General features: G+C 37.6%; 1 protein-coding gene across 8 annotated transcripts in view; it reads right to left on the bottom strand.

Moving 5' to 3' along the window:
* Positions 1 to 12,867: 12,867 nt before the first annotated feature.
* COBLL1 (cordon-bleu WH2 repeat protein like 1) overlaps positions 12,868 to 16,670 on the bottom strand; it is a 157,883-nt gene continuing 154,080 nt past the window's right edge. For all 8 annotated transcript variants that reach the window (XM_055307732.1, XM_055307729.1, XM_055307733.1 and 5 more), the window contains one exon: positions 12,868 to 14,138. In XM_055307732.1, coding sequence (XP_055163707.1) covers positions 14,052 to 14,138 — 87 coding nt within the window. In that variant the 3' untranslated portion in view covers positions 12,868 to 14,051. The remainder of the gene's footprint in view (positions 14,139 to 16,670) is intronic.

Below are 16,670 nucleotides of genomic sequence, written 5' to 3'. Positions count from 1 at the left end.
ATTTACTGAATTGCTCATCCATTCTTTCAACAAACATTTATATCTCGTGCCTAATGTTACAGACAATCTGGAAGAATGAAGACTCTGGACTCAGCATACCTAGGCTGTGGTCTGGTTTTCTGTTTGTTAGATATGTGATCTTGGAGAGTTTGTTCCTCAGTTTCCTCATTTGTAAGGTGGAGGTAATAATACCTATTGTTGTTATAGGTTAAGTGATTTAACATCGATAAAGCATTTAGAAGAGCATATGGTAAGAACAAATTGATGCTAGCCTCTAGCAACAAATTGTTGCTAGTATTATGCATTATGGACTACAGTCGGAGGATAAACATAATAGATATGGTTCTGTCCTCATGGAGAATAAAGGTTAGTAGGGGGGAAATAGTCATTAAGTAACTAACTGAACAACTTCATAGCTTTATACTACATTTACATTAAGTGCTAAGGGCAATATAGTGTGAATAATATAACACAGATGTAACATCTCTCTGAATAAATGTTCATGTGTCATTTCTTCTATTGCGACCAAGTGAAACCACACTTCACTTTGATATTCCACACCTTGGTGACTGAGTTTCAACATCTTTGCTATTTCTAGGGTAAATCTTACCCTTTCAAGTGAGCAGCAAGCGGAATTTCACATCAGGATTATTGTGTTGGACAGATACCCTTGAAATATAGTAGTTTTCCATTTTTCTTCTCATTTCTTTATGACCACTTAGAATTTTTTTTTAAGATTTTATTTATTTATTCATGAGAGACACACAGAGAGGCAGAGACATAGATAGAGGGAGAAGCAGGCTCCTCGCAGAGAGCCTGATGTGGGACCCGATCCCCGGAACCAGGATCAGGCCCTGAGCTGAAGGCAGATGCTCAACCACTGAGCCACCCAGGCATCCCACCACTTGAAGTTTTAAGAAAGCATTCCTAATTTCAGTTTTGCTACATTCCTTAAAGCAAAAATCTCTGTGATGCTCCAGAGACCTTTGTCCTGATAAAGACAAGTACTTCTGGGAAGAAATGAAAAGACCAACTGCCAGTGTTTGTTGAAGGGGAACTCAGTTGTTCCTCACATTATGCAACAGATGGCATTGACAGCCTGATGGCTGAGACGGAGGAAACATACATTCCCGTTCACCCAACCACCGCTAGCTCGCTCCACGACACCGTGGCATACTTACATATTCTTTTCTTCTTCTCATCCCACTGTTCAGCCTTCTAGAAGTGAGCTCATTCGGATAACCTGCATGACTATTAGCCATATATCCCTTAAATGCACTTGGCATCTCGGCCCCTACTCAGATATCAAAGATGTTTGAGGCAGATTTTAAATTCATATTTAAATGAATGTCAGCTTGTTCCAGAGACAGCTCATCTAGACAAGGATTTTAAAAAGAAAAGAAAGCTGTCAAAGCATCTTCAAGAAGTCAAGCTTGTTTGTCTGATTTCCTTTTCTTAAAAAATAAAACAACACAATTCTCACATTAGGATTCCCAAAACCAAGACTGGACAAAGAGTGAGCCAAAAGTCCCAGAATTACTAAAAATTGTTCATGTTACCTTCAATGCTTGTATTAATGACTTCTCTTATTTTTTTAGACAAGGTTTTTGAGGTCTCTTCTAAGATACAGGGGCGGTCAAAATATTTTATTGCCTTTCTCCCCCCTTATAACAACAGGGATATTCCTTACGAGAGGGGAATAGGAAACTTTGGACTCACCCTCTAAAGTGGAAGACACAGATAACAAACGCACGGGCGGCCTGCAGTGTGGGGGGGTGCAGTCCAGGACTGCCCTGGGGTAGAGAGTGAAGTGTTAAAGCCATTCCGCTGTGTGGTGCTTGAGTGCACTAAAAATAGGTAACCCTGAACTATCCTGCAGTTGAAGGACAAGATAAAAATAGGAAATAAACTTGAAAAATAAATAGAGTACTGGGATTAACAACTCAACCCACAGGATCGAATTCACTAATAAGATTTGTTATTTTTATTGAATGCAAAAGATCAAGCGCCATTTAGATATTTAAGAGAAATATTGCTTATAGAAGAATATTCTGAATTTAAAATGACTGACATTCAGGCAGTGATAACTTACACTATTATTTGGGATAGGGTTTCTTTAACCTTTTTAACTGGGATGTCTCTTTATATCTTTTAGTGATACTCTTCCCGCTTTTATAGAAACAAATAGAAAAAAAAAGAAACTTGGATATTGTCCATCAGATAGATAGATAAAACTGATCTTGCAGATGTAGCTAAAACCCAGCAGTGATTCGGAGCATCACAGCTTTGCTCTTGTATTCAGTTCCCAGTAAACAGTAAGGACTGAGAAGAGTAACGTGGAAGCATTCAGCACTCATTTAGCTACTACAGAGACAATATCAAATGATTTAAGATTCTTCCTATCTGCCTAAAAGACGATATTTAAAATTCACAAATTCTGTTTTGGAAGAATCTATCCTGGATTATTAACTCTTGGCCCATGTTTCAGCCCTCTCCTGTTGTTGCCTTCTGTGTTTCCACCAAAAATACTCTCAATTCTTAGCCCCGCCTCTCTTTCCTCCCTGTTCTCTTCCAGTGCCACTGCCATGATCCTAGGGCCAGAACTCTATCAGTCCACAGTTGGATTTTGGCAAAGGATACTTAGCTTTTGAATTTCTGCTTTTGTCCACTTCTAGCAGGTTAACTTAAATGTATAATTATGTTCTCTTTCTGCTCAAAAACTTCAGGAGATTATATAGAGAATGAACTTTAAAATCTTAGCCTGGAACTCCAGATTTTCTAAACCTGCTACTCATTTTTAAAAGTAATTAAGTATCCATTTGTTTTTACTTACCACTTTATTAATTTTAACCCCAGAGTCCTCTGTCCCAGTTCATAGCATAGAATAATAAATGTTACCAGTAATTTACCCTGTGCTCCTTGCTACTCTAATCCCTTCTACCTTCCTCTTGGAGATAACGAATGTTCTAAATTTGATATTTTTCATGCCTCACTTCTCAAAAGTTTTAGCGCATATATATGTACAAATAAATTATAGATCTTTGGGGTGCCTGGGTGGCTCAGTTGGTTGAGCATCCGACTCTTGATCTCAGCTCAGGTCTTCATCTCAGGGTTGTGAGTTCAAGCCCCATGTTGGGCTCCATCCTGGTTGTGAAGCTGACTTTAAAACAAATAATAAAAATAAATAATCTTTAATTTTATAAAAAAGATTATCATTCTATATAAGTCCTTCTTTGGCTTGCTTCAATTTTTTTCCTTAACATTTTGTTATTAGGATTCATTTGTGTTGTTACATGTAGCTATAGTTAATTAATTTTCACTTTTGTATGATGCTTTATTGGGCAAATATATCTCAATTGGCTTTGGGCTCGTTACCTTTTTTTTTTTTTAATTACCAAAGTGTGCAAAGTGTATTGCAGACATTCTTGAACATGTCTCCTGGAAAGCATTCCTGCTCCAGTTTCTCTTGGGTGTATGCCTGACAGTGAAATTGTTGAGTTTTAGGCTGTACCAGTAAAGATCCTGGCAGGAACAAGATCAAATTGTGTAATTGAGGAAAGTTTAAGAAAGGAGCTATTACAGGCTGATGAAGCACCCTAGGACTAGCAAGGGCAGGGAATCATAACAATCTCTATCCTTGAAGAGGCAAGGGGAGGAAGTGATTATTCAAGCCTAAAGGGGGTAGTTGCAGCTGTAGCAGAGGATTACCCAACAGAGGTCTCTGGCTTTTTTCAGCCAAACAACAGCTTGGCAGAAAGGAAGCTGATCTCACTGAAAACCCTGACCTCACTCTCTACCCTTCTCTCCAAGGTTTTGCCAGGATCTCTCATTGGCTGAACCCAACGAGAAGCCGGAATGCAAGAGAACCCACTGATGAAGTCTACAGAGGTCAGCTTCTAAGAATACAGAGCAGGGTGGAGAGAGCTGGACACTGGATCTAGAGAAGTAAAAGAATATATGCAAATGTTAAATATTACAGAATTCCATCCTATTTTCCAAAGTGTTTATACCAATTTACACTCTCAACGGCAGTGTAGAAGCGATTCTGTTGATCTATCCTTTCCAAAACTTAGTATTCATAAACTTCTGAATTTTTGTCAATAGGTTCAAATGGTATCTCCCTATGGTTCTGAGGTGTATTCCCTCAATTACTTATGAAGCTGACCTATTCTTTTATTTATTAGTAATAAATATTAGCTAGACACATCAACTCTTCTATAAAACTCCCATGGATGTATTGTGGAATTTAACAAGTTCATTCTAAAATTTAAATAGAAAAGCAAAGCCTCAAAAATGGCCAAGATGTTTTTGAAGGAGAAGAAAAGGGAGTGACTTCTTCTCAATATATGAAGGCTTGTTATAAAGCTATAGTAATGAAGAGAGGTGCAGGAGTACACATCCTAAAGCAACTCATTAATTAAGAGAACTTCAGAAATGATAAAGATGGTATGTCAGGTCTCTGGAGGAAGGCATGCTTATTTAACAAATAGAGTTGAAAATATGAACTCTTCATATAGAAGGCAAAAGAAAAAATAGATTACTTTCTCACACCATACAAAAAATGAACTTCAAATGCATGCAGACTTTAATAACTTCAGTGTTTTCAGAAAAAATTCCAATGAATACTCTTTTCTGAACTTCCTTAAGGTAGGGAAGGATTTCTTAACTATGATACAAAAAAAATCCTAACCATAAAATAAAATACTAATATACTCAATTAACTTTAAAGGATTTTTTTTTCATTAAAAATGCAAAGAATAGGAAACCGGGGTGCCTGTGGCTCAGCCAGTTAAGTGGCCAACACTTGATTTCAACTCAGGTCATGATCTCAGGGTCATGAGATTGAGCCTCAAGTCCGGCTCCATTCTGGGTTTGGAGCCTAATGAAGATTCTCTCTTTCTACTTGCCCCTCCACACCCCTCTCTCTCCCTCTCAAAAAAAAAAAAAAAAGGAAACAATAAGCTACAAACGTGAAAAAAGACGTTTGTAGTGCATTTAAGGAACAATGACTAGTCTCAAAAATATATAAAAATTTCTCAAAAATCAAAAAGGAAAGGACAAATGACCCAGTGGAAAAAGAGGCAACATAATTTTCTAGCACCCTTTTTTTATGACCATGTTTCACGAACTCTTCTAGTTTATAATTCTTAGAGGACTGTAATTGTGTCTTGTTATCTTTGTCTCATTATCACTCTGCTCAGTGCCTGGTAGAAAGAAAATGGTCAACAAATGCTCATCGAATCAATGAACAGACTTGCCACTCTAGAATGATGTAAGCTCTACTAACAAGATAGCATATGCACACTGCTTTCAGAGCCTGTGCTCTCATTTGCAGTTTGGACACCTTTGTTCCTGTGTTTTCCAACAGGAACCAAAGGAGCATTGTTTACCAAAGGAACATTACCAACTCCTGTACGTCTTTGGAGTCCAGATCATGAGTCCTCTTTGCATCATAAAGCCTTCACTGCCTCTTCCATCTACCAGATGTCCTTTTGGGACATCTCCTGCACTGTTGAATTGCATTACTCCAGATTTCTACCTCTGTGCCACTTCTCCCTCTTAGATTCGAAACTCTGTGAGGGCAAGGGCCATTCTCTTCTAAAGTACCTCTCACCATTCTATAGGTACTCAATTAATATTTAGTGAGGATGTGTCACAACATCTAGTACAAATTAATAGCCATCTGTCATGTTTCAAAATTGCAGAATAACTGTTCTCAGAGAAATATTGGTCACTCCATTTTGATTTTTCCCAGTTTCACATACTAGCGATCAGTTTACAAAGGCTAGGGATATACTCTACCAGTGATAGCTTATTGCAAAAAACAAACAAACAAAACCCAAAACTTAGCAGTGATTAATCATTCCAGTGCAAATATGTGACTGGAAAAAAGGCAGCAGCAGGGCATAGTACAAAAAATGAGGGCCATGGAATCAGATATCTGTCTTTAACCTCAGCTGTACCCTAAGTGAGGGCATTCATAGCTGCTCTAAGCTCATGTGTAAAATGGGATGATAAAACTCACCTCAAAGATCACCTAGCATATTGGTGGTGCATAGATGATACTTAACACATTTCATTATCCTTAGTTCTCTCCTCCCTCTTACAAATGATAGTATGTTCAATCAGATCTTGTAGCGTTATGTTTTTTAGTTAACACTTAACCATCAAATCCTTCAATAAACTTTGCTACCAGCAAGTTGCTCTTGTCAAATGAACACTTGCATTATATCATATCCCCTGACTTGCCTAAAATTCTTAATTGGTGAAAGGGAAACAATGACCAAAAAGTAAATCTCCCCCTCCCCACATGTGTATAGTACACTTGGTTGCTGTAATAGGTAAGTACCTCAGTAATTGACTTCCCAACTTTACTATTAATAATTTCATACCTTCAGGAAAAGTGAAAATCATGTATAACTAATAATCCATATACCTCCCACCTAGATTTAACAGCTGTTCTAATAATTATCATAATAATAATGCTGAGGTTAATGAGGACATTAGAAGAATTTCTTATATATATTATTTCTTGGTGATTTGAAGGTATCTAACTCCCACCAAGAGAAGTCACCTAATGGGTTTCTTCACTGTGAACTCTTCAGTGAACCTTTCCCTATTCATTACAGGAGCAATTTCCAGACTGTGAACTACCAAAAAGAACAAAGTTTGCGCTACTCTTTTCCCAAATTCCACTTTCTGATTTCTTGACTTAGCTGCACCTGGGCCTGCTCTTTCTCTTTTCCTATGTGGGGAAAAGAGAAAGAGCTTCCATTTACTCCCCCCAAATTTTCATGAAATAGTAGGCCTGCCAGATTTAGCAAAAAAACTTATAAGACACTCAGTTAAATGGGTTGCTTGGGTGGTCCAATTGGTTAAAGCATCCAACTCTTGATTTCAGCTCAGGTCATGATCTTAGGATCCTGGGATGAAGCCCCACATCAGGCTCTGTGCTCATCAGGGAGTCTGTTTGGGATTTTCCCTCTCTGTCTCTTTCTCTCTCTCTGAACTTCGCCCCTCTTTAAAATAGATAAATAAATCTTTAAAAATTTTTGAATTTCAGATAAATGATTAATTTTTTAGCATACATATAATCCAAATATTGCATGGGACATACTTATACTGAAAAGTAATTAGCTGTTATCTGAAATTCAAATTTCACTGGGAAATCTGTATCTTATCTGGCAACCTCACGAAATAAATGAGTTCAAGGAGGTTTGATGGGGCTGTAGATCTCTGATATTTGGGCTCTCATGCTCACAAGTCTGAAGATAAAATGAGACAGAAAGATAAAGGGAGAAAAATTTCTGTACCACAATAATAAGGGAATGATTAAGTTGGATTTGTTTTTCTCTAATTGGGAGTTAGAGTGTCTGAGGTATAGTTGTGTTGGACTTAGTAAATAAAATAGTCTGTGGGATTCTGGGGAAAATAGGGTATGTGGACCTGAACAGACTGAATGAATTTATGATTAGGGTTAAAGCCATATGTGTATGAGTTTAAGAGCATGTATTGCATCTACTGCCACATCAATTCTGTATACCCACCAATCATGAAACCTCAGAGGCATAGCTAGAGGGTTGCATTTATGGCTCCCACATCGGTGTCAGTGAGGGGGTGGCCATGTGACCCTGCTGGTCTTGGCTGAAGTTGCTCAGGTCAGGGGATCTAACTATTGAAAGCCTAGGGTGGCCTCAGTTGGGACTCTCTCCATGTATCTCTCATTCTTTTCTGAGGACCATCCAGCTAGCTCAGAGATGTCTTTCGCACAGCAACATTCTGGGCAGGGAGAGCATGCAAATGCATGAAAAATTTTGAGGCCTAGTCTCCCAACTGGTACAGTCATTTCCACCTCATTCTATTAGTCACAAAACCCACATCTGGGCTGGGGAAAGGGCTTTGTGTCTTTAGTGAGAGAAAGAGGAAATGGCAAGAGGTGTGGATACAGTGAGGTAGAGAATAGGGGCCACCACGATGGTCTACCCCAAGGAACGAGGATGGCTAGGAACATAAGAATAAATTGGAAAGTAAAGAAGTTGCTTGTTTTGAAAACTATAAGTTTGGAATGTAGCACTTTTCTTTCTCCAAGATGAGTAATTTGCAAGACTTCCAAATGAATTTCTCCAGTTTGTGAAGCAGAAATGCCAACAGCTCTACACAAATTACCAGAATGTTTCACAATTCCTCTCGAAATACCTGTCAGGAAAGTTCTTCTGAGGGAGCACATGGTGGCATTTTTCTTGCCATAAACAAAATATATCCATCCATATGAAGAGTCTGAGGTGTTAAAAATGAAAACTTACAAGAAAGTGGTAACACTGAAGAGAAAAGGAAGACCAACTAAAGATCCAGAATAAGTAGATTACTGTGTTGGTGTCCCTTGAGATATAACACGCTTTAGTTCATTTGCAAAGGTCAGCAATTGGAGAGAGCACACTGAAAAGGAGTTGTGAGAATCTATCACTTGCCTGCTTATGTGACCTTTGTAAAGCAGCAATCTCTGTGTACTTTTTTGCTCCACATGTAGGTCAAATAATATGAAAATCATGTGTAAACTCTAAAGCACCAAATAAATGAGCTATTTTTACATCAAAAATAATCTAAGACAAAAGCATTCTGCCCATGGAAATCTTCATTGTGATCTCTAACTGCAAGTTTTCTTTTTTTTTTTTTTTCAAATCATTTATCAGAATCAATAGATGGTAAAAATGATGAGTTTGAGTCTTGGCTTTTTTTTACATTTACTGTTTCTCCTGGTGGTAGGTAGAAAATGAACAGGCACTAGACAAATAATTGTATCAGTTGGGACTCTTGGTTTCAAATACAAGCAACTTCCTGTCTCAGGAAAAAGATTGGTCTCGCTTGAGGAGTTGGATCAGGTGGCAGTAGGGATCCTGTTGCCAGTGCTGGTGGTCAAGGCCAGACCAGGCTGTAGAGTGGGAGGGAGCGTCCTTCTTCAGAGGGACGGGGAACATGTTAGGTAAATAATACCTGTTCATGTTCTAATAGCAGTGTTAGAAATAGCTTTAGGGGCGCCTGGGTGGCTCAGTCGGCTGAGTGTCTGATTCTTGGTTTCCGTTCAGGTCACGATCTCATGGGTCATGAGATCAAGTCCCAGCTGGCGCCCCACATCAGGTCTGTGCTCAGTGGGGACTCTGCCTGAAGATTCTCTCCCTCTGCTCCTCCCTCCACTCACATGCTCTCTGTCTCTCTAAAGTAAGTAAGTCTTTAAAAAATAGTTTTTTAAAATGAATTGTGTGTCAGACTCTCTTAAAATTCATTTAATCCTTACAACTGATCTCATGAGGAAGATGTATTATTTTATTTTTTAAAGATTTATTTATTTTAGAGAGTGAGCACATTTGTGCAAGCATGGAGAGGGGCAGGGGGACAGGGAGAGAGAGAGACCCTCAAGCAGACTCCTGGCTGGTTGTGGAGCCAGATGCAGGGCTCGATCTCAGGACCCTGAGATCATGACCTGAGCTGAGATCAAGAGCTGGCTGCTTTCACCCACTGAGCTACCCAGGAGCTCCAGGAAGGTGGTATTCTTAAGGCAGTTTTTCAGAGGTTAAAATGAGGCCCAGAGAAAATAAGTCATTTGCCCCGGATCCCATGTCTTGTAAGAGGCTTATCTAGGACTCAAGCCCAGGTATTTTGACTTTAGGTATAACCATGTACCACGGCAAGAAACAAATAGAACTATGAATGGAAATATGATAGAGTAAGTCTCTATATGGAAAAAAGTTTTTCCAGAACATTGCTGGTGTAAAAGGCAACTTCCTAAATGATATTAGAGTTGTTAACATTTTTAATGTTAAAAACAGTAACAACTATAAGAAAAAACAAAATACAAAAACACAATATAAATATATGTATTGGGTATAAATATATTGTTTTGGATATAAATATATCTACATAGGGATTTATTTCAAAACATTAACAGTGCTTGGGGCCCCTGGGTGGCTCAGTTGGTTAAGCATCTGACTCTTGGTTTGGCTCAGGTCATGATCTCAGGGTTGTGGGATTGAGCTTGGAGTTGGGCTCGGCTTTCAGGATGGAGTCTGCTGGAGAGTCTCTCTCCGTCTCCCTCTGCTCCTCAGCTCCTCCCACCCCCACACCCCACCTGCGTGCTCTCATGCACTCTCTCTTGCTCTGAAATAAATAAGTTCTTTAAAAAACAAAAACAATAACAGTGGTTGTCTCTGGAGAGGGGAGTGGCATGCTGGAGACAGAGAAGAGTATTTCACTTCATTTCTCATTCCCTATAATTTATATAGAATCTGGATCACTTAAAAATATGTCTTATAAAGAAATAACCTGATTGGGGGGAGAGGAAAAGAAAAATGCCTATATGCAAAAAAAATAAATAGGAAAATTGGTTTTAAATAATTTCTGTATCTTTTTTTTTCTTAAAAAAAAGATTTTTATTTACTTGAGAGAGCACGAGTGAGTGGGGGGTGAGGAGCAGAGGGAGAGGACAAGCAGACTCCACCCTGAGCTGAGTCTGATGTGGGGCTCAATCTCACCATTCTGAGGTGGCAACCTGAGCCGGAATCAAGTCAGATGCTTAACCTACTGAGCCATCCAAGGGCCCCTCTCTATCTTAATTCTGCTATTATTTGAGAATATGGCTGGTGAAAACCACTTGTCTCAAATTTCTTTCTCAATTGAGTAGGAAGGTTAACACATGTTCTCCTCCTAAAGCAGTGTGGATAAGGTAATCGTTTCAGAATGTATGTGTATGTGCTCTTTAAAAAATATTTTAATTAGGGCAGCCCGGGTGGCTCAGCGGTTTAGCGCCGCCTTTGGCCCAGGGCCTGATCCTGGAGACCTAGGATCGAGTCCCACGTCAGGCTCCCTGCATGGAGCCTGCTTCTCCCTCTGCCTGTGTCTCTCAAGAATAAATAAAATCTTAAAAAAATGTATTTTAATTATGAACTACTTCAAGGATGCTAAAATCTGGAGTAATACGAGTACACTTGATCCTTGAACAAATGGGTTTGAACCATTTGGGTCCACCTATATGTGGATTTCCATTGGTATGAGAGTGTTAAATGTATTCTCTTCCTTATGATTTTCCTAACATTTTCTTTTCTTTGGCTTTATTGTAAAATTGCAGTATATAATACATGTAACATACAACATGTGTTCATCAGCTAGTTATCAATAAGGCTTCCTGTCAACAGAAGGCTATTGTGGTTTGAGGGAGTCAAAAGTTATATATGGATTTTCGATTGTGCAGGGGATCGGCACACTGAATCTCCAAGTTCTTGCACGGTCTAAAGTACTTGTTTTCCAACTGCAGTTTATAAAATAAAATACTACAAAACAAAATTGATGACACCTGTAAATTTCCCCAGTCCAGTCTTCATGTCTTGGTACCCACTAGCAAACCTGTGTATTTTTTCTATGGATACAGCCATAATATTTGGTATTGTTTTGCATATCTTTTATCACGTGTCATAAAACATGCAGTGTTCCACAACTTGCTTTTCTTGCTCATTTTTGAGCTATATCCATGTTGACACGCATAACCTTGGTTGTTCATTTTGACTGTCGTACAGAAGACTGTCATATGAATGTACTGCTAACGTTGAGTACTGGATAGGACTCTTTTCTACTGTTATACACAACGCTGCCATGACTTTTTTTTTTTAAAGTCATCTCTACACCCAGCATGGGGCCTAAACTCACAACCAGATCACGGGTCGCATGTATGACCCATTGAGCCACCCCGGGGCCCCACTGTTAATGTCTCCATATGCACAGGCATAAGTACTTTTCTAAGGTAACATGCTAATAAATCTTTATTAGCATGTTACTAGCAAATTTGACGGTTGTGCCCTATATTTTCCCACCAATAGTGAAAGAGTCCCATTGCTTTGCTTTCCTTGGCAACACTTGCTATTTTGAAACTTACATTGTTGCAAATTTGATGGGTGTGATGTATTTTTCTTGTTTTAACCAGCATTTCCTTATTAGTGAACAGAATTCTTCCCATGTCTGCTGACTTTTCAGATTTACTCTTATATTTTTTTTTTCAGTGTGCACATTTCTATTGGGTAGTCTTTCATGAGTTTCAGGAATTTTATATTTTTACACATATATATTGAAAACATTCTTGTGGCTTACTTTTTCACTTCTATAGTATTTAATGTACATGCCTTAAATTTTAATATATTTAAATTATACCTTTTATGAATGTCCCTTTGTGTCTTAATTTTTCCTATGCTGATACATGAATATATTCGACAATTTTCAGGTAAGTTTTAAAATATTACTTTAAAAAGTTGTATTTAGGGGCCCCGGGGGCATAGTTGGTTAAGCATGCAACTCTTGGTTTTTGCTCAGGTCGTGATCACAGGGTCATCAGATCAAGCCTCACATTAGGCTCCATGCTGAGTGCAAAGTCTGCTTGAGTTTCTCTCTGCCCCTACCGCCCCCGCCCCCTGACGCTTTCTCACTCAAATAAATCTTTAAATAAAAGTTGTCTTTAATCCAACTCAGATGTATTTATGGTTTGAAGTAGGGATCAAAATTTACTTTTTTCCATGTGGATAATCAATCATAATTTTACAAAAGTCACTCCTTTCGCTATTGGTTTACGATAACAGAACTTAAGTTTCCATATATGAGGGTCTCTTCAAGTCTGATTTAAGGAAATAGCAACATTTAACAGTGTGCACCTACATGCATCAGGAACTATGCTAAGCATTTGATATGCTTAGATCACGCACTTTGGAGCTGAAGGGGCTACATGTATACCAGAGAGCCCTGATGAATGATGGGCCTTACTATGACTTATTTGTTCACTGGTTCATAGAGATAGATTGATGAAATTCATAAGTATGCTGCTTGACACAAACCAAATATATAACTTGCTTTTATTAAACAGAGGGGGAAAAATCAACACATTTTCCAAAGAGGCAGATACCCCAAGAGCTTTAGTGAAAACCAACATAACACCAACTTGTTTGACCAAGCTTTTAGAATGAGCTATTAGATTAGGACTAGAACATGAATGAGCTCTAGACCCCAGTACAGTTATAAACCAGCAAATTAGGCATGGTTTTGCTTAACAGTTTTAGCTTTAATGTAAATATATATTATTACTTAGAACATTAGCATCTGAACTACATAATGTCTTTATCATTTTAATTAAAACCAGAATTTCTGGAACCTCCAAATAGCCTTTGAAGTTTTCCAGTATGGACCTTGACTAACCCCTATTCCTCACTACATATCAAAAGTGAAATAAATTGTCCCAATAGATCAACATTTTCATAAGGTGATTTCTAAGGCTTCTGGCACATAAATGTGTAATATCTGTGTGATGACAAATGTCACGATTATATACAAAAAAATATTTAAAATGTTTTGTGTGCAATTTAAGTTCTAAAGATTAAAAAAACAAATGTTCCATGTTAATAAAATATTAAAATACTATGAGCTTCCCATAAATTTGACATTGATTTTGTAATTACATGAAGAACACACAAGATCAGACTTGCACACTAAGTGATTCATCATTTTAATTAACTGTTGAACCGAATATACTTGTTTGATATTAGTTCTCTAGATCATACTTTCAGCCAAGAGACTTTAATATAACTTATAAACATTTCCAATTAAACTGTAACATTGAGGCAGTAAATGTTAGATCTACATTTGCTATGTATCACACAAATAGAAGTCTACGAATCTCCATGGATCCTTTTGTTGAAGTCACCATTGTAGAGAATGTGTCAGTAAGTGAAATCAACAAAAGGTGACTATTTCTCATTTGAAAAAAAAAATGAAAGTCATTAACACCTTGTCTTAAAGTTCTAAAGCAGCATATTCAGCTTTTAAGGCAAAAAAAAAAAAAAAGGCCAAAAAATATCATAACTTATAAATTCTGTAATTCTTTTGGCATTAAAAGCCACAGCACAAATTCTTACACTTTGACAATATATTAGTGTACATCTGAATATACATTTGCCAACATTCTCCATTAGTATGAAGTTGTTCTGTGAAGCAGAGGGGAAGTGTACATTGTAACAGGGCAACATTTAGTGGCCATCCTGGGCATCAGAGGACATGGAATGGCTGAGTCTTGACCTTCCGTTCACGGATATTGTATTTGATGGAACAGTAACCTAAGAGAAAGAAACACATTTTGAACCCATCAATTTAAAATGAGAAAGCAATCTAATTTTCAATTTTCAACAATTACCGCATTTTAACTTCTGCTTAATTGTAAATAATATTTAGCATTTAGTATTCAATAAATCACAAATAATCAAGAATAAATGTTCACTCTACCATAAAATTAAAAACGAGAGAGTTGTTATTTCCACAACAAACAAGTTAAATAATCCATTAACACATCTTAGTCTTTACAAAATTACCAAATCAACTCAAAGGACAAGAGCACAAACAGACTGCAGGCCAAGCTGTTGAAGAGCATTTTTTGCTAAATTAATTCTGGCTCCCCAAAAGTGCCTTGGAGAATGTAGAAAAATAAAGTGAATTCCACAAAGCAAAGCATTTTACACTTTTTGTATCAATGTTACATAGTAACCTGAAGTTCCCCTTCCAGGTACCCCTTCTTTATAAGAAAATACAGCTCTCGTTTTTAAAATACTTTCATATAGGGGAACCTGGGTGGCTCAGTTGGTCAAGCGTCTGCCTTGGGCTCAGGTCATGATCTTGGGGTCCTGGGATCGAGCCCCACACTGGGCTCCCTGCTCAGTGGGGAGCCTGCTTCTCTCCCTCCCCCAGCTTGTGCTAATAAAATCTTTAAAAAAAAATAAAAGTTTTCATATAAAGGACTAGGGGATTCCTGGGTTGCTCAGCAGTTTGGCTCCTGCCTTCGGCCCAGGGCATGACCCTGGAGTCCCAGGATCGAGTCCCATATCCGGCTTCCTGGGTGGAGCCTGTTTCTCCGTCTGCCTGTGTCTCTGCCTCTCCCTCTGGGTCTCTCATGAATAAATAAAATTTTCTTTAAAAAAAAAAAAAAGGACTAAAAAAGTCAAATCTATGACTGCTATGCCAAAACAGCTACAGAATGAAAAGTAGTTTTTTCTCCCAATAATCTCTTAATTCCAAAATTCTATGGCAAAGTCTCCTATTTACAAGTGGTAAGTGAATGAAATACACAAAGAATTTCCTAAATTCCAAGTTGTTTAGAACGATTTTTAAAAGTCATTTGCATTCTGTTGAGTAAATAGGTATAATATTTTGAAATAATCATACATAAAATGACAGTATTTTAAGAAAAATGGTTAATCTCTAGATTACAATCTGACTCATTTAGACTCTTAACCAAATGTTATCATCTTCTCACAGGAAGAGACCTGAAGTACAAAAGTCCAGTGGTTCTGCCAGCAACAAAGTCAGTGGAAAGGAAAATACAGTGGACAAATTTAGTTTGGATTGGGTTTTTTCATTCATTGCCTTTTACTAAACAAAGACTGGTCATCTACACTAATCAGCTTGTTTGGCTCTCTATGAATCCGGGATGCATAGAGTGTTGCCACCATCCACCTGAAATAAAAACACTAAAAGATGCCACCTGGGTGACTCAGGTGGTTAAGCTGCCTTCAGCTCAGGTCATGATCCAGGATCCCTGGATCCAGCTTGCTTCTCCCTCTCTCTCCTCTGTCAAATAAAATCTTAAAAAAAAAATAAAAGCTAAAAGAAATGTTGCCACCAGGGGAAGGAAATTCATCTGCATTTTGTTTAGTATTCCTGTGGGATTCCTTTCCAAGATGGTCAACAGACAGCAGCAGACAGGTAGTGACTTTTCATTATGTAACTTGGGCCCAAAGTTTCAGTGTTAGGGATTATTTTTGTGATTATTGCCAAAATTGCAGTTTTTATAATTCTTTGTAAAGTAAAAGAAATTTTAAGCATTTATTTATATTTTATTTTATTTTATTTATTTTTTTTTGTTTTAAGCATTTAAAAAACACACCGATGACTCGAATACAAGTAAGAGATGTTTACTGAGGCACCATTTATGGAATGGAAAAACTAGTATCCAGTTAAATGTCCATCAGTAAGGAACAAATAAACCATGGTTCATTCATAGAGTCAAATACTATGTAGTCTTAAAAGAATTGGGGTGTGTGTGTGTGTGTGTGTGTGTGTGTGTGTACATAAGACAGAAAATTTCAAAGAGATATTTACGAATCTTTTACAGGATTCTATTTTTGTATGTATTTAAATATGTTTGTATACTACTAAAGTGGTCTGGAAGGTTTCACTGTAATCCATCACGAGCAGTTACTTAGCGGGGAGAATGGTATTTTGTTTGATATTTAAAATTTTGTACACTAAACTTTCAAGCATGAGAAGACATCATTATAGACTAGCCCATAAATTCTGGAAGGCCAGAAGCCTTGTCTAATGTAATGCCACGATATACGCATGTTTATTTTAGTGCCTGGCACAGTGTAGATCAATGAATATTTCTTGAACGGAATATGGTGACTTTTTATAAGCATTTATAAAGTACTGCTTGAATTTTTTGAATAATGAACATGACACAATAAAGACATGTTTTTAAAGTAAAGAATTTAGTGTTGAGAGCATCTGCTAGTTGACTGTGTATCCTTTAAAGAGTTTTCAAGAATATTCAACGTAGCTTTCTCATTCTTGTGAGAAACATTAACTATGAAACCATC

The sequence above is a fragment of the Nyctereutes procyonoides genome, unplaced genomic scaffold (assembly GCF_905146905.1).
Source record: "Nyctereutes procyonoides isolate TBG_1078 unplaced genomic scaffold, NYPRO_anot_genome, whole genome shotgun sequence".
NCBI classification, from domain to species: Eukaryota; Metazoa; Chordata; class Mammalia; order Carnivora; family Canidae; genus Nyctereutes; species Nyctereutes procyonoides.
The sequence above is the reverse complement of the archived record's forward strand: the minus strand, read 5'-3'. Positions and strand labels throughout refer to the sequence as shown.